This window comes from Mesoplodon densirostris, chromosome 9, assembly GCF_025265405.1.
Source record: "Mesoplodon densirostris isolate mMesDen1 chromosome 9, mMesDen1 primary haplotype, whole genome shotgun sequence".
Classification (NCBI taxonomy): Eukaryota; Metazoa; Chordata; class Mammalia; order Artiodactyla; family Ziphiidae; genus Mesoplodon; species Mesoplodon densirostris.
The window spans coordinates 15,792,938-15,817,833 of record NC_082669.1 but is presented as its reverse complement, the minus strand read 5'-3'; the positions used below and the strand labels follow the sequence as shown (position 1 = coordinate 15,817,833).

The 24,896-nt window shown below is 38.9% G+C and overlaps 1 protein-coding gene across 2 annotated transcripts in view; it reads left to right on the top strand.

Moving 5' to 3' along the window:
• RELN (reelin) overlaps positions 1-24,896 on the top strand; it is a 527,861-nt gene that overhangs the window by 132,515 nt on the left and 370,450 nt on the right. For both annotated transcript variants that reach the window (XM_060107639.1, XM_060107638.1), the window contains exon 3: positions 19,157-19,292. In XM_060107639.1, coding sequence (XP_059963622.1) covers positions 19,157-19,292 — 136 coding nt within the window. The remainder of the gene's footprint in view (positions 1-19,156; positions 19,293-24,896) is intronic.

The following is a 24,896-nucleotide window of genomic DNA, read 5'->3' as shown; positions in this document are numbered from 1 at the left end:
TTTTGTTATGTTAATAAGGTGATTTTTAGAAAGGTGACCTAAGGATGGGGCCTGTTAGTCAGCAGAGGTGACCATGTGATTAGAAGGTTGGCACTTTCAGTAAACCTTCCCACCCCTCTAACCTCCTGGGAGGGGAGAGGAGCTGGAGGTTGAATCATCGCAAATGGCAAATGATTTAATCAATCGTGACTATGTAATGAATTCTTCATAAAAGAACCAAAAGGAAGGGCTCAGAGAGCTTCCAGGTGGAAATTTGGCACATCTGGAGAGGGCCTGGGAGCTCTGTGCCCCTTCCTCATACCTTGCCCAATGCGTCTCTTTCATTTGGTTGTTGCTGAGTTATATCCTTTCACAATAAACTGGTGATTTAGTAAGTAACATGTTTCTCTGAGTTTTGTACTGCCCTAGCAATTAAATCAAACCCTAGGAGGGGGTCTTGGTAACCTCTGATTTGTAGCCAGTTACTGAGAAGTACAGGTAACAACCTGGACTTGAGACCAGTGTCTGAAGTCCAAGGAGGGGTCTTGGAACCTCCAGTCTGTAGCTGGTTGTTCCAGAAGCATAGGTGATAAGCATAGGCGATTGGCATCTGAAGTCAGGGCAGTGTGAAGGCATTCTTTGTAGGACTGACCCTTAACCTGTGGGATCTGATGCGATCTCCAGGTAGATAGTGTCAAAATTGAGTTGAATTGTAGGACACCCAGCTGGTGTCCAGAGAATTGCTTGGATGTGTGAGAAAATTACAGAGTTCTTCTCTGTAATTGTGCCACCAAGTAAATATACAGTTAAGTTAATATGCTTAATTTTACTTTCGATTATTAGAGATTGTTTTTTATTTAATTTTGTTTCAGAATTACACAAATAATTCACGTGATTAAAAGTATCTATAGAATCCACAAAACAAGATTTATTCCAAGAAGTCTTGTTTCTCTCCTGTATTTCATTCCTCCCCCTCTATGTAATCATTTAAAAAATTATAGGGTTTTTTGTTTGTTTTATAATATAAACAAATGTCTCTATATTTGTGTATATCTGTATCAATGTCTATATCTGTGTATCTTCTTCCCCCTCATAGATAAATAATGATAACAATAAACATAAATATACATACATAATTTCTATATCTATGTTGTTTTAAAAAATTAATATCTGTAGGACACCCATCAATAGTAATGTATAGACACATTTGTCGTTCCTTTTTTATAGCTGTATAGTACTTCATTGTGTGTACCATATCTATTCATCATCCCCTATTAATAGTCATTTGGGTTGTTCTAGGCTTTTTTTTTTCCTGTAAATAAATAGTAGTGTAAAGCAGTGTTTATCAACTTTTTTTTTTTTTTTTTTTTTTGCGGTACGTGGGCCTTTCACTGTTGTGGCCTCTCCCATTGCGGAGCACAGGCTCCGGACACGCAGGCTCAGCAGCCATGGCTCACGGTCCCAGCCGCTCCGCAGCATGTGGGATCTTCCCGGACTGGGGCACGAACCCGTGTCCCCTGCATTGGCAGGCAGACTCCCAACCACTGCGCCACCAGGGAAGCCCTGTTTATCAACTTTTGACATTAAAAAAGATTACTGAATCCTACCTCTTCAACTTCTGATTCAGTGGGTGACTTATTATGTTAAATTGATTTGTTACTTCAAGTGTCAATATTGTGTGTGTATGTGTTTGTATTGTAGAAAATTTTACTCACGTATAAAACTAGACATGATAGCCCAAGGGCCCCCCATGCATCTGTCACCCAGTTTCAACGATCATCAACTCAGAACCAATTTTGTTTTATCAGTATCCTCACTCATTTTCTCTTTTCCCACTGGATTGTTTTGAGGCAAATCTCAGGCTTGAATTTTGTGACTTTATCAAATTACTTAACCATGTTAAGTGTCAGTTGCCTCCTTTGTAACATGGGAATAATCATAACTATTGTCAGTGGTGTGCTGGTAAACGTTTAAGAACCAGCTCTCTGGGGGAAAAGAAATCCTGATTTGTATCATGTGGCAGTTTCTGTTATGTAAAGCCTCACACCATGGCCAGTTTCAAGCTACCAGTGTGATGTCACTGAATTGGGAAGAGTTGGGAAGAGACATTCAGCTTCAATCAGCAGCGTTCTGTAGCCTGTATAAGCCAGCTCCATCACACCACACTACCACTTCATAGAGTTGTCGTGAGGATTTATTGGGGGGGAAAAGTGCAGGTAATAGAGTAAGCATCAATAAATTGTAGCTCTGGGCTTCCCTGGTGGCGCAGTGGTTGAGAGTCCACCTGCCGATGAAGGGGACACGGGTTCGTGCCCCGGTCCGGGAGGATCCCACATGCCACGGAGCGGCTGGGTCCATGAGCCATGCGGCTGAGCCTGCGCGTCTGGAGCCTGTGCTCCGCAACGGGAGAGGCCACAACAGTGAGAGGCCCGCGTACCACAAAAAAAAAAAAAAAAAAATTGTAGCTCTTACTGTTCTTATCATTATTTCTAGCCTAATGAGACTCTCTTATCACTTCAGAGACTCCTTCAACAGGTTTTTCCTCATTACCTGTTTTCCAGCATCTAAACATTCAGTTCTCAGTACTATCACAGGACCCATAAAGCAGTGTGATCCCATTCACTGACTTACTCCATATAATAATTGGCTTGCTACACATTATAATTAAAATAAAAACTTAAATACCTTAATCCCTTAGGGAATATAGCAAAGAAGTGTTGAAGTATTTGCCTCACAGATTTCATAATCTGATGAATATTCATTGTTTTGAGGGGAGTGTAAAGTTATTTCAGTGTTTTTTTGTTCTTATTATTTTTTAGTCTTGTCATAATTAATTACCTTCTGCTGTTGGTAGAAACATCTGGGGAAATATAAATATTTCCATTTATAGTTATGATATAATGAACAGCATATGTCCAATTCAGTTTATCATGGCTTGGCTTGCATCTTTAAAGCCAATAAAATAAGTGTACTAATGCCTTTAGAGGATATAGCTTAATGGTTTACTTATATTGCTTTGACATTTTGTTCATGGGGATTTGAGGAATGTTAATTGTTGTCATTGTGCACATTTTAAAAAAATTGAAGTGGTCTCAGTGTCTTAACATTGGATATCTTATCTTCGCTCTGTAATCTTTTCTCAGTGAGCTGAAAGCAAGTCAGACAAATCCTGAAACCTCTGTCACTGTGTTCTGTGCTCCATTTATTCAATTTTGGGAAGCTTGCTATAGATCTGACACAGAAACAAAATCAAGATTAGGACTCTAGGTTTTGTGAAAAAAAGTTCAGTTGCCATAAAGTTATTTTACAAGGGGAAATCAAATAAAATTGGATACATTGTGCTCCATGTTAAAAATTCAATTAACATTATACTTACATTATATATAATCCAGTATTTGTAAGACTAAATATGAAACCTTTAAAGGTACCAAAAGTGCAGAGCATCATCATGGTGAAATTGGAGTGGCCATTTTTGAGTAGCATTAGTGTCAGGGTTTTTTGCAAACACTCAAAAGGTGCACAAAACATGCATTTTTTTCTCACTAAAACTAATCTGATAATTTCTATAGTCTTCTCTACTTTTTTCTATCCTTTCAACTGGGCAGTTTTTTTCCACCCTTCAGCTTTTTTTTTTAATTGAAGTATAGTTGCTGTACAATATTATATAACTTACAGGTGTATAATATAGTGATTCACAATTTGTGAAGGTAATTCTCCATTTATAGTTATTATAAAATATTGGCTCCATTGCCTGTGTTGTAAAATATATCCTTGTAGCTTATTTTACACCTAATAGTTTGTACCTCTTAATTCCCTACCCCTCTATTGCCCCTCCCCTCTATCCACTCCCCTCTTTTTACCCTTCAGTTTTAAAGCTAAAAGGATCAAATTTTTGCTACAATCTCAATGACTGCCCCACAGTTGTGAAGACTTGAAAATATAGAATTGAGGCCTTCTATCACCAGTCTTCTATTTTATTTGGCAAGCCTGGGCTCAGGTCTTCATTATGTGTAATAAAACATACAGGGATTTTTTTTCCTAGGGGGCTAGTAATCATTTCTAAGGCCAGTTGGACATAATAGGATCAGTTAATTAGTAAATAAAATTTGAGTCACATCGTCAACATTTGCTATAATGAAGAATAAAACCTTTGGGAGCACCATTGCTACATTGTTGGAGTGTCTCTGTGTTTGTGTAATAAAGCAATGGGTAATCAAGGTGATGAAATAAAGATGTCCAGTAAGGGATACACTAACGACAGTGCTGGTTCAGGTCAGAGAGGAAAGGCTTTCGTGAATAGTCTAAGTATAATCAAATACTTTATGTTTTTGTGATGTTTAGGCTCTGTAACTATATAATTACAACTACAAAAAACCACAACGCTCCCAATACCTCTTATTTCTGCATATTTCTAACTCCTAGCCCCCACTATAAGCCATCAAAGTATTTGGCTTGAATACTCAAATTTTATAGTATTATACTTAAGAATGCAATTATCATGTCAAAGGTGAACTGACAGTGTACTGAATTACAATAGCTAACGTTTGTTGAGTACTGTGTGTCTGGTACCATTCCAAGAGCTATGCTTATAGTAACTCATTTAATTCTCTCAGTAATTCTAAAAATTAGTTATTATTACATTACCATTTTATAGGTGAGGAAATGGAGGCCTAGAGATTTTAAGTTGGCCAAGATCACACAGCTATTAAACGGCAGAGGCAGGATTTGAACCTAGTTTGCCTAGTGCTGACCCTGTTGTACTTAACTGTTACACTGTACTGCATCCTATAGAGAATATTTTAAAATGAAGTAGACATGATATATGTATTTTAAATGCCACAGTTGCTGTAGCTGCTGGTAGCTGTGGGTACCATAGAAATGGATTTGAAGATTTCCAAAGAGACTGCTGAAGAGGGTAGTTGCATAAAACATTACTAGGTCGTAAATGAGGTAGAAATGTTAGTGAAGTCATGACTAGAGATAAATGTGGAAATTTAACCAAAAACTTCTGCAGATCCTTAAAGATGTGGCTTCCCTCCCACCCCTTCCCTGGTGACCTGTTTTCCTGGAGCAGAACAGCTGATTAGCATATTTTATTTCTGTTGTTAATGCCAAGCCTATTTGCCACCACTGTGTTTGTCTGATTGGTGGCATTTAGTGCAGTGCTTGGAGGTTCTCTGTGGAGCTCTTAGACGTCAGCTCTAAATCATCTGCTCAGCCTCCCTGACTGCAAGCTCCAAACCTCCCACCTGGTGCACTGGTCACAGGCATCCACACACTCTCCATATGTGGACAGAATTATGCTTAGCCTCGGGCAGAGGTGGGGCGGGGGGGACACTGCAAATTAGAAGCTCTCTGAGCAGGCCCTTACGTGGGCAAATCCTGTTCCTTGTAATTGGGATTGTGTTTGTAAATCCCTATACCCCCGGGTGAGACTATTACACCCCTGTAATTTGCATGGAAAGGAAAAAAACAGTGTGCTTAACAGAGGCCAAATAAACTTCCTCTAAAAACTGGACAGTGTGGGTGGGCTTTTTGCAACCACATTCTTTCATGAAATGCAATCTCAGTCTTTCATAGAGAACTTCTCATTGCTTAAAAAAAAAATTCCTGAAGTCTACATTCAATGATAGCTTAGTTAGTCGTATTTCCAGTCTTTAGAAAGAGATCTTGATGTCACCTCTTGTGACATCTTTATAAAGAATCATATTATTGTCATGTAAGCCGAAACTCTGCTTGGCTCTCATCAATAACATGTTGGATGGGGTGGCAGTATTGGGGGGGGTAGTGTAATTAATTGTGTTGGTAAGTAAACTTAGGATAGTTGTTACTAATAACTTTTGCTAGGTACAAATGACTTCTTCCTGTCTGAAGGTCTTTAATGAAAAGTTTAATTATCATTATACTGTAACTGTTTATATGTTCTTTTAGAGTTTATGTTAGCCAGTGATTTTCAATATTAAAAAAAAATTCTATGGATGACAATGGGTTACCTCTCTGTAAAGCTATATATTAATTTCAAAAAGTCATGTGGACTCCTGCATGCAGTTTCCAATTGCAAATCTAGAACTTTTTTCTAGACTTTTTTGTCAATATATTTGTCTTTTGATGTAAATTATCTCTCCCCCTCCTGCTGCCCACGCTTCTAAGTAATACCCCTCATTATTTTATGTGATGTTACATTCTATTATACTTTGCATTTTAGGCAAGTCTAAATTGTAAAATCAATCAATATTTAGAAAATGAGTTATTCTTGTATGGTAGCATCTTAATAAAGCATTGCCTCAATACCTAACCGTGAGTCACAGAACACTAATCGCAAACATATTTCTCTGAGTGAGAGCACTGCAGTTCCTCATGATCCTCTTCATTTATTTGAGTTGTGTTATGAAGTCCTAATCCCCAGTATCTCAGAAGGGGACCTTATTTGTAAGTAAGATCACTGCACATATAATTAATTAAGTAAAGATGAGGTCATACTGGAATAGGGTGGGCTCCTAATCCAATATGACTGGTGTTCTTGTAAGAAGATACAGAGGCACAGGGAGAATGCCATGTGACAGTGGAGGATTGGAATGATGTACCTATAGATCAAGGAACTCCTGGACCCACCAGAAGCTAAGAAAAAGGCATCAACAAAAGTTCCCTGACAGCCCTCAGAAAGAACCAACCTGCTGACACCTTGATTTTGGACTTCTTGCCTCCCAAACTGTGAGACAATAAATTCCTGTCGTTTTAAGCCACCCAGCTTGTGATACTTTGTTACAGCAGCCCTAGTACACTAATACCAGGCATAAAGCAGTGAATTCAGATAAAAACCTTTCTCTTAACACCAGAATTCCAACCCTTCTCATGCCTTGCTGGATCTCTTGCAGTAATTTTCCAGGCACTGTCCTTGATGCTCTTTGGTTTGCTTTGCACCCATCCATTTTACACACCACTACCATTTTAATATTTCCTTCTGCATATACAAAAGTCCAGTAATCCTCTTCATTGTGCCTGCAGCAGTGCAAATTTTTAAGTGAGGCATTCAAGGGCCTTCTTTTCTGGCCTTGACTGCCTTTCCAGCCCTCCCCTTCCCCTGCCTTGCGCCTGCTGTGCACAGCACTGTATTCCAACCACTCCCACTTCTCCTTGTTCTCTCAGTGTGACCAGCACTTTTCCACTTCGAGCATGCTGTTCCTTTTGCAACAAGCCCCCCTCCAGAATTATACTCCCCTTTCAAAACCAAGCTGAAAGGCTGCTGTCATTGTTTATTGATTCTGTCCCCAGAGCATTTGCTATCCCTTTGGGCTCACAAAATAATGTAGACTCTTTATGATCCTTAGAGTAGTTTGCTTTGTATTACCAATATCTGTGCATGAGTCTTCCATTGTGTTAAGCCCTCAAGGAATCTTTAACTTTTGTTGGCAGAAATCTGGCATCTTCAGGGTAGATCATAATTCCATAACAGACCAATCAGAAACACATTCTGCTGATTTCAGGTTTCTGTTATGCTCCCCTGATACGTTTGCCTTACATTCCCTTGAATGTAAGGTGAACATTCCCTTGTTAGGGAAGTTTTCCACTATAATCTTTTCAGATATTTTCTCAGACCCTTTCTTTTCCTCTTCTCCTTCTGGGACTCCTATAATTCGAATGTTGGTGTGTTTAGTGTTTTCCCAGAGGTCTCTGAGATTGTCTTCAATTCTTTTCATTCTTTTTTCTTTATTCTGCTCCTCGGCAGTTATTTCCACCATTCTGTCTTCCAGGTCACTTATCCGTTCTTCTGCCTCAGTTATTCTGTTACTGATTCCTTCCAGTGTATTTTTCATTTCAGTTATTGTTCATCTCTGTTTGTTTGTTCTTTAGTTCTTCTAGATCTTTGTTGAACATTTCTTGTATTTTCTCAATCTGTGCCTGCATTCTATTTCTGAGATTTTGGATCATCTTTACTATCATTACTCTGAATTTTTTCAGGTAGATGGCCTATTTCCTCTTCCTTTATTTTGTCTTCTAGGTTTTTACCTGTCTCCTTCATTTGTGAGATACTTTTTTGCCATCTCATTGTTTTGTTGTTTTTTTTTTTTTTTTTTTGATGGGTGGGATTGTGTTCCTTTCTTACTGGTTGTTTGGCCTGAGGTTTCCAACACTGGATTTTGTAGGCTGTTGGGTAGAGCTGGGTCTTGGTCCCGAGATGAGGTCCTCCAGGAGACCTCACTCCAATGAATATTCCGTGGGGTCTGAGGTTCTCTGTTAGTCCAGTGGTTCAGACTCAGAGCTCCCACTGCAGGAGCTTTGGCCTGACCCCCGGCTCGTGAACCAAGATCCCGCAAGTGGTTCACTTGGGGGTTCCTCCCATCTCCCTGGGCATCACGGTCCCCCACCAGCGTCCAGCAGGTGCCCTAGTTGTGAGGAGACCATGAATTCTGCATCTTCCCATGCTGCCATCTTGACTCTGCCGCCTCCTAATATATTTTAAATATGAAAGGAAGTTTTAAATCTCTAAGACTACTTTGCAATCATTTAGCCTTGAGGAATACGAAACACTCATTTTTCTGATAGAATATTCACATTATTGCCTCAGTGGAGTATGAATTTTAACAAAATTTAGATGAAAGTAGTATACATCATATTTGAAAACAGTTTCCTTGTGGTCTGTCTTTAAACATTTATTGATATTTATTTTATCTGATTTGGAATCAGATGAATTGAAAACATGATGAAATATATATCATCAGAATTCATTCATTAAGTGACGGTGCTTTCTTACAGCACATAAACTGCCACTATGATGTATATAGATAAAGTGCTTGCCATAATTATAATGTTTTACATGTTTAAACTGTAATTTTTTTATATTGTATGATTTACTATTTTTTAACTTATTAGTTAATTCTGTAAGAAAACAAAGCCTGAAGTTACTGAATGAAATGTCTTTACCAGAAAAATATATCTTTGTTCTGTAAGTTACTAGGGACATGGATAGAAATTGAGGGCCCCTAAGAAGAAGTTTTAATGATGCAGAAGAAGCCAACATTTATGTAGTATTTATTATGGGCTAGGTATTGTTCTATACACTTACATGCGTTAACTATGTAACCTGATGAGATGGGTAATATTGTTTGTTTTCCATATTTCACGTGTAATGAAACTGAGGCACAGGGGTTTACATACTTTAACAAGAACATAGCTAGTATATGGTAGAACTGGGATGTGAACCCAGGCAGTTTGGTTCTAGAGTCCTTTCTCTTGACTACTGCTATACAACTTACATTCATCAAAGTTTTCCTTTGACTCCTGTAAAGTAAACAGATTATTGTTCTTTTTGACAGTAGGAAATACTATGGAGAAGAGGAAAGCAGACTTAGAAGTCTGCTCATTTAGCAAACAATTATTGACTGATGCTGTGCAAAATCAATGTAAGACCAAACCACTTTTCTCAAGAAACTTAAAATTTAATAAAGGAAATAGAATTAAATGAAGTGTGATAAGAGTTATATTAAAAGGATGTATTAATCAGGGAAATTCAGTTTTGCTTTGGTAACAAATTAACCCCCAAGTTGCAGCTTAACTCAATAGTCTGATAGGAGTTGAAGACTCTTCAGGGTAGTTGTCCTCCATGCAGGGACTCAGCAATCTAAGGTATTTCCATATTGTGGCTATACTATCACAGTGTGTGGCTTCCATTGCCATCAAGGCAAGGGAATAAAGGAAGCTAGAGGACTCACAGTCTCTGCTCTGTGCTTCAAGTAGGAAATAGTACACTTCACTTCTGTTCATATCCCATTGGTCAAAATTATTCACATGGGCCCTTGAACTGCAAAGAGGCTAGAAATTGTGTGTGAGTATATGACTATCTGTGCACACCAAATGCCCTGACCAAAAAGCTATGTACAATTAACTGGAGCAGGAGAGAGTTGGACAAGAGTTAGTTAGGATTCTATGGAAAGTTGACTAGAAAGTAGCAGAAAAAGTCATGAAGTCATGATAGAGCCTGGTGAAAGTAACTGAGAAACACAAAAGGTTCTGGGCATTGTATGGGAAGAAGCTGTAGGCAGAGTCTCTCCAGTACCACGGAGAGCTCCTGTCATTTAAATTACTGTAATACCATATGATGTCAATTGCAATGCCTTTATGCAGCAATAGTTCATTCCATTAGCATTTATTATGTGCATATGATAAATTTTTGGAGATAAAATAATTCATAATATAACTAACTTGTCTAATGGGGACGACAGGTAACTCTCTGTAATGCAATGAGTACTTCAATAACAGAACGGTTCTCTGGGTATTATGAGAACATGCAAATGTTCCTAACAGTATCCTTGGATACAAGAGGAGTTGTACAGGAAAATTTCGTGGAGGAGATGGTTTATGATCTTGTGTGTATTAAGTGAAAAGTAATGGTTTAGCCAAGCCAGAGGAAGAAAGGGCACTTTAGGTCAAGGGTCAGCAAACTTTTTCTGTAAATGGCCAGATAGTTAGCATTTTAGGCTTTTCAGGTTATAATGGTAGATCTCTTTTGCATATTTTTCATTTTTTTTTACAACTTTTCAAAATGTAAAACTATTCTTAGTTCAGTGGTTGTACAAAAACAGGCCATAGTCCAGATTTGACCAGTGGGTCATAGTTTGCTAACCCCTGGTCTAGGCAGAAGGAACAGGAGCAAAGCCAGAGATAAGTACATACAACTATATTCAGTTTGGTTTTGATAGAGTATGAAGTTTGAGTAAGGGTCATGATAGATGAGCCCAGTTAGATAGAGGACAGAATTTCATGTTGAAGTACTTAGGACTAATTTTGTCAAGTTTGGATTGCACTGAAGGATTTAAATCAGTAGAATGATAAAATCAGATTTGCATTTTAGAAAGATACCTGTACTGAGAATTAACCTGGGGAGGCAAAACTGAATACAGAGATGAGTTTGGGAGCTATTGGCACTGGTCAAAAAAAGAGACAATGAAAGCCTGAAATAAAGCCATGGTGGGAAGGGTAGGCAAGAGGGGACACAGTTGAAAAAATTTTGAGGTAACATCAGAAAGAGTTGATGATTGATTGGAGTGACTCTAAGACCAGGTAGGTAGTGTACTTTAGCTGAGATAATAAATATTATGCTGGCTCATTGATGTTCCTCCTTTAGCAGGAACTCTGTCATTTATTCTAGATTTACACCTCTGGAGTCAGAAACCAGAGGCACATCTTCTCTGCTTGTGTGACTTTTGGGGAAATCTATTAGGCTGTGCAGCAAGGGTATGGGGAGCTCTTGCTCCTGTCCATCAAATAGATTGACTGCTATGAACAGTACTATTCCTGTGACAGAAAGCCTGTTCAAGGTCAAGGGTAAAGAACTCAATGTATAGGTTCATGGAAATAGTCCTAAAAGCTGTGGTCTTTTAAGACTATCAGTTATTTTAGCTATTTTTGGATCAAGAAATCCAGAACTTTATAGACTTTGAAATTTCCCTCTGAAGTAGACATAAGCCATCTATGATTGGCCACCATTTGTATACAGTTTCCCATATTGTTAGTACCAGCATCCCCAAATAGAATTTTCATACTTCCTTTCTAGGGTGAAGGCATGTAACTTAGTTTCCACCTACTAGACCAACGCTCATGAGACTTGAATATAGAAGAATGCAATATGAAGTGAGGACCAAGTGTGGGGAAATCCAGATTCAGTCAAGTGCAACAGTGAAAAGGAGGGGAGTATAGGTCTGGACACATAGCCAGCGTGGTGCAATTAGTTTGGAAAGGCTGGGGCCAGACAATGTGTAGTGATTATCTACCACCAAGCAACTTTTAAGAGGGGAGGTGGAGTATGCAGTGTTAGGAGGAAAGGCAGCAGAGATATGCTTTGAAACATATTTAATATGTTTAAATTTTTAAATTAAAACATATTTTTAAGTTAAATACAGTGCAGACTTTACATAGCTCTTTGGAAAGGATGTGCTCTGTCAAACTCAGCGGCCACATAGACCTAAGTGTAACTGGATGGCTTCGCCCCTTAGGGGAGCACTTTTTTTTTTTTTTTTTTTTTTTTTTTGCGGTATGTGGGCCTCTCACTGTTGTGGCCTCTCCCGTTGCGGAGCACAGGCTCCGGATGCGCAGGCCCAGCGGCCATGGCTCACGGGCCCAGCCGCTCCGCGGCATATGGGATCCTCCCAGACCGGGGCACGAACCCGTATCCCCTGCATCGGCAGGCGGACTCTCAACCACTGCGCCACCAGGGAGGCCCAGGGGAGCACTTTTGACCTAAAGATGTCTCACTCACATCTGTACCTAACTCAGGGATGTGTCTAGCAAGAGGACAAAAGTTATCCAAAAACTGTCTGATAAGAAATTAACATCTTTGGAGAGAGAGGGTTGGAATGGAGGGGAGGACAGCACCTGAACTTGTTTCTAGAGCAGGGGCCCTCTTCATGCTCACTCTCAGATGGTTTGCATTTCATCACTGGATTTGGATTTAGGTTGGATCGACACAGGGGTCTGTCCCGGAATTGAGGTACTGCCTCTTATGGACACAAGGAGGGAGGGATCCAGTGGACAGTGTAAGATAGAAGACGGATCTGTGTTCCAGTGCTGTTCACTAGCTCTGTTATGAACACTTGTTTAAGTGTTGGAAAGTCACTTAAATCCACCGGTTCTTGATAATTCTCATTTATCTCTGAAGTGGGAATGATAGTAACAGCTAACACATATAGTGCTAACTATGTGCGTATATTCATCTAATCTTCAGAGCCACCCTATTATTATCTCCATTTTCCTGGAGGGGAAAGTGGGAACAGTGTTTCAGTAACCTGCCCAAAATTCCACAATTCCTTGGTAGTGGAGCAAAGATCTGAACCCAGGCAGACTGCCTGCAGGGTCTGTGCTCTCAACCTTTCCCCTCTATTGCCTCTATAATAGTCGTAAGGTAATAACATGGGGAAAACACCTGGCACAGAGAGGGCATTTGATAAACAGTAGTGCTGGAAGAGGGATGGAGAGGGAAGGCAAAAGCAAGAATTCTCACCTTTGTAACTGCATGAGTGAGGAAAGAATCAGGTTGACTTAGAATAAGCTCTTTGTGTATAACCAACAGGACGTATGGGAATAGCATGGATCCTCATACATTTCTAATGTATACCCATAGACATACAATTCCAGAAAGATTTTCATACTTTTTTCCTTCTAGACCTAAATTTGAAACCAAATGCCTTCAAATCAATGCTTTAAAAGTTAAATATACCCAGTGCATATGTGTGAGTGTGGGTGCCCATACTTTTCATTAACTTGTATCACTACTTGAAAGCTATTATTTTCATATCCATTTTCATCAGACTGGTACTTCACAGATAAGCTGCAATAAGTATTTTTTCGGGAAGTTCAGTGATTACTTTTCAGCATATAAAATCATGTTTAGCTTTGTTGAAATATTTGTGTACATTGACCTAGCAAAGAAGGCAAATAATAGACAAGTCAAATTCTGCAAGTAAACAGTTATTCATATTTGAATCAAATGAAAAGATTAAAGAATGACATAAAGGAACTCCATAATTCACTTTCTCTCTTCACTTAAAATATACCAGTAACTTTCCAGACTACATTTTCAGAACAGTCTACTTTTTATTAACTCATGTAAGCCTTTAGATATCCCTTTGAAACAAAGAAAAAATGATGAAAATAAAAGGAAACAGAAATCATCTTAAATATTTGTCTGTTCTTACACTTTTTATACAGACATAAGTTAATGAATTTAATAAACTTCCTGACAAAATATTCTGCCATACTTTCTGAAAGTGTTTGAAACAATAAAATATTTAAGATTTCATCATTTTTATATATGAAGGTTACATTTATCACAAACCAAAAATCTATAATCTTAATGTACTTTCCCTTTATTTCGTGATATCCCATCCACAGATGTCTTAGTTCTTGAATCACATGAAAAAAACAGGACATGCTTCTACCCACTTTAACACCAACTATGGCAAATTACAAACTGAACTGATTTGAATAATCCACGTCTTTAATCTATAAAATATAGAATAAACCCAACATGAATGTGTAATTTTCCTAGTACATTGGTTATTTTTGGTAATAACATCTTCAGGGTGTTTCTTGGAAGTGAATAGCCTAATTTTTATGAGGATGTGTACATTTTATTTTCAAAATGGGGGAATCATAGAAATTCTAGTTAAAGTTCTGAAGACTCAAGGTATGCACATTAAAAGCATAGAAGAGTATTCCTGAGGGAAAATGGAGTTCATACAAGGTTTAGTCACAAACTTAAAATAACTGAAGACTTGTCAAGGAAAATGACACCCCGGAAGGCACAGAAATGAGTATCACTGTCTTAAAAGGGATCATGGAAGCAACTTTAGAACAATTAAAGACATTGTGAGCTTAATCTTGTAGAAGTATAATGTGGATAAAGGAAACTCTGGCATAGATTCCTATCCTTTAACCACAACTTTGATTAAGAAGAGAGATGCTAGATAATTTTATATTAGCTATCCAATGGTTTGAAGAATTTAATGAATTTAAAACACTCATACTTTGTCAAAGGAAGAGTTATATTAAAAAGTTACCTTGGTCATTTCTTGATACAGAAATTATAGTTAAAATTTCAGTATTCCTATTTTTCATATGTGTGTACACAATATTCAAAAGGAAAATGTACCTATAACATAAATGCTTTAAAATCTATCAGGACAGTTATCGGTCTCATAGAACCTCACAGACTGAAGGATACCCTTTACCTCTTCATCCAAAGTTAGACAAAGAGAGCCATACTTCTTGAAGTGCTTTCTTTCTCTCATAGTCCAGTTCTCTTGGAAAAGAATAGCTTCTTTTTCGGGGGAAGAAATTCCACAGAAAAAAATTTTTGTATGAAAGTTTACACATAGCCACAACAATGAAAATAAAATCTTTGTTATAGCTACACTACACACATATATATTTTATATGTATATATCTCCCTGAGATACACAGTGTAATTAAATTCTTTTATCATAGATCTGATTTCCCCTTTTTCAAGTAATATTAAAACTCAATATATATATCCTATTATCCAGCATGCAGCAAGGGAAAGCACCATCGTAAATTTAAATTCATTATCAAATTCAAATTAAAGTTATCCAAGAGTAGGTTTCCAAATCACATATATTAGATGGCATATGTCTTTCATGACACAAAAGCCATTAAGAAGATCGCTGTGGCACATGCAGTAAATTGTGTTTCACAGAACACTGGAAGCTGATGCTGACTGCTCTCCTCCTCGTTCTCATTTTGTATGCATACCTCTGCTCATTATGTCTGCCTTTGTGAGCTGTCCTCCCATCTTTCTTCTGTTCATTTAAATTGTACTCAGAGAGCTAAGGCACTGAAAGGAGTCTTAGAGATCATGGACCAGCAGTTTATAGATGTTGGAACTGAAGCTTGAGAGGGAGCACCCTGACCAAGGTCATGCAGCAGCGGGTGACAGAGTTGAGGGTACGATCTCGTGCTTATACTCTCCTGCCTCGTGTACATAAAAGCAAATATGGGAAATCTTAGTTTTCCCCCCAAAACTCAATTCCAATCTCCCTCTTTAACAAAGTCATTTTTTTCTTTTTCTATTATAGTTTACTATAAGATATTGAATATAGTTCCCTATACAGTAGGACCTTGTTGTCTACAGTGCCATTTCTGACTGTGCAGCAAGGATGCTTGTTTGAATCCAGGCTATACTGCCCTCGCTGTATAACTGTAAGCAAGTATTTGTCTTCATCATATTAGTTTCCTCATGGGTAAAATAGAGAAAATAACAGCTCCTACTGCATAGGATTGTTAAGAGCCTTAAACAAGTAAATATTCATGAAACGCTTAGAATAGTGTCAGGCCATAGTAAGTGCTCAATAAACATTAGTTGTCATTATTACAATTGTCCACATTAATCACTCTCCTCTTTTGTATTTTTCACAAATACCACCCAGTTAGCACTTACTTATTTTCTAGTTGTTCTATTTATAATGTTAGTTTATTCCAGTTTTCTCGTCCCAGCTGAAGTCATTTCAAGGTAGGGACAATGTTCTATATTTCTTCTGTGTACCTCCATAGGGCCTAACCCAATGTTTGATGCAACACAGGGATTCTGTAAATACTGTTTTTTTCTGCTGATTCACTCAGAATGTCTGGGAACCAGTATTTATTCAATCTGTTTAGGTGATGCTTCTGTGTAGCCAAGTTGGAGAACTGCTGTGCTTGACGGTTGGATTGCAAGAATGTCATCCTGTAGAGTATTTACCCAGGGTAGGGCATGAGGCAATTGCAACTCTATAGCTACCTTTTAAAATTCTGTCAAGTAATATGCAGTCTAGACATGACTCACTTTCTAAGAGGAGCTTTGAGGAGTGAGGAGATATTTGAACATGAATTCTGTTACCAAGACTCTGTGACCCTGAAACGTTATTTTGTTTGATTCATTTCCATTCCCACATGATTGTAGCTGGAACTTTTGCTTTCATTTTTGGCCAGGCTGACTCCTGCATATGTATCATTTTCCATACACTGGATCCCTGCTTTATGCCCGACCAGAGGGAAGTGGCAATTCCTGAGTCACGGCTGCTGAGTCTCCTTCAGCACTCTGTGATTTCCTTGGGAGTCTGGAGTCTGTCATCCTCTCTAACCTTGTGGTTTCTCTGGCTTGATGACTTTCATCCTTTTGTCTCAAGATACAGCTTTAAAATATATATATATATATATATATATATATATATATATATATATATATATATATATATATACTTGAGAAAAGTAACATCATTAGGATATGTCAAAATATAGACTTGTTCTTCTATTTCTTTAGCCAATATGACCTATTCTGAACAACTTGCTAGTCTAGAAGATTCTATTTCATTAGTTGATGTAATGTGTATAATTTACATTGTCTTTTATTTTTATAGTTAAATTATTCTTGTATTTATTTAGAAAATATTTCTTGAGTATCTGTGATGTGCCAGACATTGTGATAGTCGCTTCAAATATAAAGATTAAAGACCTAGTCCCTCATAGACTCCCTAGAAAGATGGTCCAGGGTATGATGGAGCAATGTGTGAACTGCTGTGATGACATGTAAGCAGGACACCTATCCAAATACAGGGGTACTGTACCAGATGCTGCCATATGTATTGAGTCATTTAATTCTCACAATAACTTTAGGATGGAGTGGACATGTGTTTTCATTTTAAAGACAGGGAAACTGGATCTCAGAGAGAGTAAGCCATTTGCCCAAGTTCACAAAGCCAACAAGTTAATTTTTTATTTAACTGCCCACTCCTGGCAATGTTTTTTTTTTATTAATAAACTTTATTTTTAGAGCAGTTTTAGGTCACAGCAAAATTGAGTAAAACGTTTTTCCATATACCAGCCCCCCCAGCCTCCCAGGCATCCTGCACCACAGTGATACCTTTGTTACAGCAGATGAACCTACACTGACACATCATTGTCACTCAAAGTCCATACTTTACATTAGGTTTCGTTCTTGGTGTTGTGTATTCACCATTGCACTATTATAAAGAATAGTTTCACTGACCTACAAATCCTCTGTGCTCTGCCTAGTCATACCTCCCTCCTTCCCTCCTCACCCCAGCAACCACTGTCTCCATAATTTTACCTTTTCTAGAATGTCACATAGTTGGAATCATACAACATGTAGTTCTTTCATATTGGCTTCTTTCATTTAGTACTATGCACTTATTTATTCATGTCTTTTCATGGCTTGGTAGCTCACTTCCTTTTAACTCTGAAAAATATTCTATTGTTTGGATGTACCAGTTTATCCATTCACTTAATAAAGGATATCTTGGTTATTTCCAAGTTTTGACAGTTATGAATAAAACTGCTATATACATCCATATGCAGGTTTTTGAGTGGATATAAAATTTCAGTTTATTTGAGTGAATACCAAGGAGTGTGATTTCTGGATTATGTGGTAAGAGTATGTTGATTTTTGTAAGAAAACACCGAACTGTCTTCCAAAATGGCTATACCATTTTGCATTCTCACCAGCAATGAATAAGTTACTGTAGTTCCACATCCTTACCAGCGTTTGGAATTGTCAGTGTTTTGGACTTCGGTTGAATATTAGGTGTGTAGAGGCATTTCATTGTTTTAATTTGCAATTCTCTAATGACATATGATGTTGAACATCTTTTTGTATGCTTATTTGCCATCTATATATCTTTTTTGGTGAGATCTTTTGCCTATTTTAAAAAATCAAGTTTTTCATTTTCTTAGTGTTGAGTTATCTATTAATATTTTATATCTGAGGTAAACATAAGAGAATCACCTTATTAAAAAAAAAAGCATCTCCTGATAGCTCACCTGGGAGCTGACTTGGTATTCAGCTAGGCCATGATGTTCTCGTGTTGAACATGAGCAGTTTCATAGGTCATCCACTCTGAGACAGTTGTGGTTTGAGGCAAAAACAAGATCACCTGTAATCATGCCTGAACACAGACAAAAGCAAGAACATGGTGCAAACCACAAAAATGACCAACATCACCTCTCCATATTAACGCTCCGCTGCTTTTTTATCGATCTCAGCTTTAGCCCTACTCCATTCCTCATGTCTCATAGGTAAAAATTAAGATACTCAGTGATAAAATTGCTCCCACTTTCTGATAGTACCAAATCCAGAAGCAAAACCATCTTTACCTGGAACCTGCCCAACAAGACTGAGGGGGTCCCCAGGATGCAGGACTTTCAGTACTACAATCGGGAAATTCCTGGGCCAGCTTGATCACCCTACTCTCTAAAATAACCTAACACAAGCCCAAATATTTTAACAGGCTCCTCCTAACATCCTCATACTGAGATACCTCCAAGTTCCCAATAGTATTTGGTCTCCATTGCTGCAAACACTTCAAATAAATCCAACCTTGTTATACCGTGTTCCTGGTGGTCTTTGTTGATGGGCAAAGACCAGTCAACAAAATCAAAATGAAGCAAATACTATAGCAGTAATTTAGTAGATTGCTCCTTAACAATAATGTTTTAAACAATTCATTTCCTTCTGACAATAGGAAGTGGAAAATTGCGTAACTTACGGGGAAGCCAAACAGCATGTTGCATCTTAACATAAAAGAAAAATGTCCAGAAAATATTATTATGCCATCATAAGGACTTTGTTTTATTGTTTTTATAACAACTTTCCTTCCTTTCTGTTTGTCAGGGATCATGTCTGACCACCAGTTTGGTAACCAGTTTATGTGCAGTGTGGTGGCCTCTCATGTGAGTCATCTGCCCACAACCAACCTCAGCTTCGTCTGGATTGCTCCACCTGCTGGCACAGGCTGTGTGAATTTCATGTAAGTACCCAAAATGTCTGTGACTGGTACAGAAGGCAAATGTGTTACCAAACCAAACTTGGGTCCACTCGCCTGCACACAGTAAAGCCAATCTATGGACACCAGCTTGTGGTGAAGGGAAGTACAGTGTTTATATCAGGGCACCAAACAAGGAGTCCAGGCAGCTAGTGCTCAAAAGACCTGAACTTCCCAGTGGCTTTCAGGGAAAGGTTTTTTAAAGACAGGGTGAGGGAGAGGGTTGTGGGGTATGTGATCAGCTCATGGACATTCTTCTGATTGGTTGATGGCAAGGTAATCAGGAGTTGATATTATCAGCCTCTGGTTCCAACTGGTCTGGGGTCAAGATGTTTGTGGGCAGCATACAGTTAACCACCTGGTGGGGGTTTCAGTATCTGCACAGCAGCTCAGAGGACATGTCTCAGAATATTATCTATAGCCCTTGAGGAGGAACTAAAGGTCCATGACTAAACTATTATAATTTTGTCTTGCTTGGCTGTTTGCCTTTGTTTCCACATTTTCTTACTTCTCTGATTAAATTTATGCTTTGGCACTCAGGGAAGGCCTAGGAGGCTAAAGTTTTTCTACAAGTAAGAGGCAGGTGTAGGACATGGGGTGGTCTGTCCTGGGAAGGCCCCATAGGGTCCTGCTAGGTTACAAATATACTTCTCATGAGGTTACATATACAGTCACTATTTAAATGTATTATTTTAACAGATTTAACCTTAATTAAAGCCTCTCATTTTGGTGTCAAAAGAGGCCAAAACTGTAAAAAAAAAAAGTAATTTTAGCAGTTTATTTTTGCATATTTATTTATACCTCAGGAGATCTAAATTGGATTTTAGCTGATTAAAATACACAATAAGATAAAAGTATGTGAAGAAATCAAGGCAATAGGAAAATGATATTCAGAAAATAAGATGAAAACAGGTACAAAAAATGCTGTGAGTCTCCATACATGGTTTAGAAGAAGACCACAGATTAGAGATTTAGCTTTTAGCTTTCTGGCCACTAGTGCCAAGAGGAAAATGTGATCAGTTAGCTGATTCATGGTGGTAAGAAGTCAGAACTCTATAGAAACCTACTGAATCTCTCCTATGCTTTCATTAAGAGGAAACAGATAAATGTAGTGAGCAATGTCCCAGCAGCATCCTTAGATAAACTCTGAACTACCGTTCAAAGTCTGTGACTTGTGACATCTCTCAATATAGACTGTTCCCCTACCCTTGCCTTACAATCACTGTTCCTCATCTTTCATAGTCGTCTCTTTTTTCCCCCATAGCCCTTTGTTCACTTCTAACACATGATATACTTCATTTATTTAATTATGTATGTTATTTATTGTGTGACTGTTCCTGCTGAAATGCAAGTTCCTTGAAGGCAAGAATGCATTTCTATTTTGTTCACTGATTTGCCCCAGTTGTCTAGTACAGTCTCTGTAAGCATTTACTAAATATTTCTTGAATGGACGAGTAGGCCAATGGAACAAGGTCAAAGGCAATTCAGAAACAGCTATTCTATGGGCAGTCAGGTGAAACAGAGCTGGAATTCATCTTGAATAGTGTTCTATTCCAACCTTCTACTCAGACAACAAAATCCCATAAAACCTGCATACTCCAAAATTTACCACTACCTTTTCTTCTCCCTTAATAATACACTGTTGACTGTCAAGGGTTTATATCACATCACTGATTATATACTCTCTCCCTATCCTCTGGGTCAGGGGTCACCAACCCCCCCCCCCACAGTCCGAAGACCAATAGCGGCCTGTTAAGAACCAGTCTGCACAGCAGGAAGTGAGCAGCGAGCGAGGAGCGAAGCTTTCTCTGCTGTTCCCCATCACTCCCCATCACTTGCATACCTCCTGAACCATCTCCTCCCACCCCCCCGTGTCCTCCACGAAATCGGTCCCTGGTGCCAAGATGGTTGGGGACCACTGCTCTGGGTTACTCAGGCTGCAAACGTGAGATTCATCCCACCCAGGTGGTTGACATTTAATCCCATCATTTTCTCCCTCAGAAAGTTTTTCACACTTGAACCCCTTCCTTCCAGTACCTCTTGCTAAGATGATTGCAGTAGCTTCCTAACTGGTCTGTTCACCTCCAGCCTATTTCCCATCCAGTCCATCTTCCACATTGTTGTCTATTTAATCTTACTAAGGCACAAGTGCTCAAAACTTGGATATCCTAAGACTTCCTTCTAAAGGCCAGCCCTTGGGCATTGGTTTCAAGGTTCTTCCAAATCTTGCTGTTTATCATCTTCTCTCGTCTCCCATAGCCTGCACCTCCTGATGGGCACAAATTGGCAGTACTTCCCACAATTCCCTATACATTCCATGACTTTGTCTCTTTCTCCATGCTTTTCCCTTAGCCTAGAACGCTTTATTCTCTCAAATGCAATTGTTAAATTCCTATTCTTCCTTCAAGCTGGCATTCTTAAAAAATCTTCTGTAAAGCTTCTAAGACATCAGCAACAGAAGTGATGTGTATTGTCACATTTTGCTTGTAACTTTATTATAATGCTGACTATATTTTACTCTATATTTATTTGAGTTAATTTCTTGCCTTTTCTATTAGATTAGATTGGATAAGGACAAATTCTTATTTCTTCATGATTCCTCCACAGTTGGTTCAAGGACTTATACATAGAATTCACAGAAAATGCCCTTTGAATTCTGTATCCTGGGAGGGTGGGGGTTATTGGTTATAGGACCTCCCATGTATGCTCAAGTCCCGTATGTGAAACGGCATGGTACAGCAGACCCTCTGTATCTGTGGTTTCTTCATCCAGAGATTCAACCCACCATGGAAGCAAAATCCAGGGATACGGAGAGCCAGCTGTATCTGATGTACACTGTTGTCTTTTTCTTTAGTTTAATAGTAAGCTCTGACTCTCTCTTTCGGCATGCTTTATCTTACTCATGTTGGCACTTGTTAGGGGAATTTAAATTCTTGCCATGCATAACTTCTTCATTTAAACAAGAATTACTTTTTTGAAAGAACACAAATTAAATCTATGCCAGCAATACAGAACTGCCTATGTCCAAATAGATATAGTTATTCATTTAACCTGTTTTAAAATGATATTTGATGGCTTATGGCCTCACTGTTGCTGGGATATCAAATTGTATTCTCTTCTGATAAATAATGTAGATATTATTTTGGGGGTGCCCTCAAAATACATGGTATAGGCCAAGTGAATCTGAGACTTAATTTTCCCACCCATTATATAAGGTTAGTAATAATTTCCTGAAAAGGGTTTTTATGAGCATGCAGACTCCTGGATCTAGTCCTCAGCTTTGCAGGAAGTCCAGAGTCTTCAGAGGTGATCAGCCTCAAATCAGGGACTCCCCAAACCAAAAACAAAATTGGAAGATGCTGATAAATAACCAAGGAACTGGACGTTGGTTCAAGATGGTGGAGTAGAAGGACATGCTCTCACTCCCTCTTTCGAAAACACTGGAATCACAACTAACTGCTGAATAGTCATCGACAGGAAGACACTGGAACTCACTGAAAAAGATACCCCACATGCAAAGACAAAGAAGAAGCCGCAATGAGACGGTAGGAGGTGTGCTATCACAATAAAATCAAATCCCATAACTGCTGGGTGGGTGACTCACAAACTGGAGAACACTTATACCACAGGAGTCCACCCACTGGTGTGAAGGTTCTGAGCCACACATCAGGCTTCCCAACCTGGGGGTCTGGCAACAGGAGGAGGAATTCCTAGAGAATCAGACTTTGAAGGCTAACGGGATTTGATTGCAGGACTTCGACAAGACCGGCGGAAACAGAGACTCCACTCTTGGAGGGCACCCGCAAAGTAGTGTGCGAATCGGGACCCAGGGGAAGGAGCAGTGACCCCAAGGGAGACTGAACCAGACCTACCTGCTAGTGTTGGAGGGTCTCCTGCAGAGGTGGGGGGCAGCTGTGGCTCACCAAGGGACAAGGACACTGGCAGCAGAAGTTCTGGGAAGTACTTCTTGGTGTGAGCACCCCCCAGAGTCCACCATTAGCCCCACCAAAGAGCCCGGGTAGGCTACAGTGTTGGGTCGCCTCAGGCCAAACAACCAACAGGGAGGGAACCCAGCCCCACCCATAATGAGACAAGTGGATTAAAGTTTTACTGAGCTCTGTTCACCAGAGCAACAGCCAGCTCTACCTACCACCAGTCCCTCCCATCAGGAAACTTGCACAAGTCTCTTAGATAGTCTCCTCCACCAGAGGGCAGACAGTAGAAGCAAAAAGAACTACAATCCTGCAGCCTGTGGTACAAAAACCACATTCACAGAAAGATAGACAACATGAAAAGGCAGAGGGCTATGTACCAGATGAAGGAAGAAGATAAAACCCCAGAAAAACAACTAAATGAAAGGGAGATAGGCAATCTTCCAGAAAAAGAATTCAGAATAATGATAGTGAAGATGATCCAGGACCTCGGGAAAAAAATGGAGGCAAAGATCGAGGAGATGCAAGAAATGTTTAACAAAGATCTAGAAGATTTAAAGAACAAACAAACAGAGATGAACAAAACAATAACTGAAATGAAAACTACAGTAGAAAGAATCCATAGCAAAATAACTGAGGCAGAAGAACGGATAAGTGACCTGGAAGACAGAATGGTGGAATTCACTGCTGCGGAACAGAACAGAATAAAGAAAAAAGAATGAAAAGAAAGGAAGACAGACTAAGCGACCTCTGGGACAACATTAAACGCAACAATATTCGCATTATAGGGGTCCCAGAAGGAAAAGAGAGAGAGAAAGGACCTGAGAAAATATTTGAAGAGATTATAGTTGAAAACTTCCCTAACATGGGAAAGGAAATAGCCACCCAAGTCCAGGAAGTGCAGAGAGACCCACACAGGATAAACCCAAGGAGAAACACACCGAGATACATAGTAATAAAATTGGCAAAAATTAAAGAAAAAGGAAAATTATTGAAAGCAGCAAGGGACAAACGACAAATAACAAACAAGGGAACTCCCATAAGGTTAACAGCTGATTTCTCAGCAGAAACTCTACAAGCCAGAAAGAAGTGGCATGATATACTTAAAGTGATGAAAGGGAAGAACCTACAACCAGATTACTCTACCCAGCAGAGACCTCATTCAAATTCGATGGAGAAATCAAAAGCTTTATAGACAAGCAAAAGATAAGAGAATTCAGCACCACCAAACCAGCTCTACAGCAAATGCTAAAGGAACTTCTCTAACTGGGAAACACAAGAGAAGAAAAGGACCTAAAAAAACAAACCCAAAACAATTAAGAAAATGGTCGTAGGAACATACATATCGATAATTACCTTAAATGTGAATGGATTAAATGCTCCAACCAAAAGACACAGGCTTGCTGAATGGATACAAAAACAAGGCCCATATATATGCTGCCTACAAGAGACCCACTTCAGACCTAGGGACACATACAGACTGAAAGTGAGGGGATGGAAAAAGATATTCCGTGCAAATGGAAATCAAAAGAAAGCTGGAGTAGCAATACTCATGTCAGATCAAATAGACTTTAAAATAAAGACTGTTATAAGAGACAAAGAAGGACACTACATAATGATCAAGGGATCAATCCAAGAAGAAGATATAACAATTATA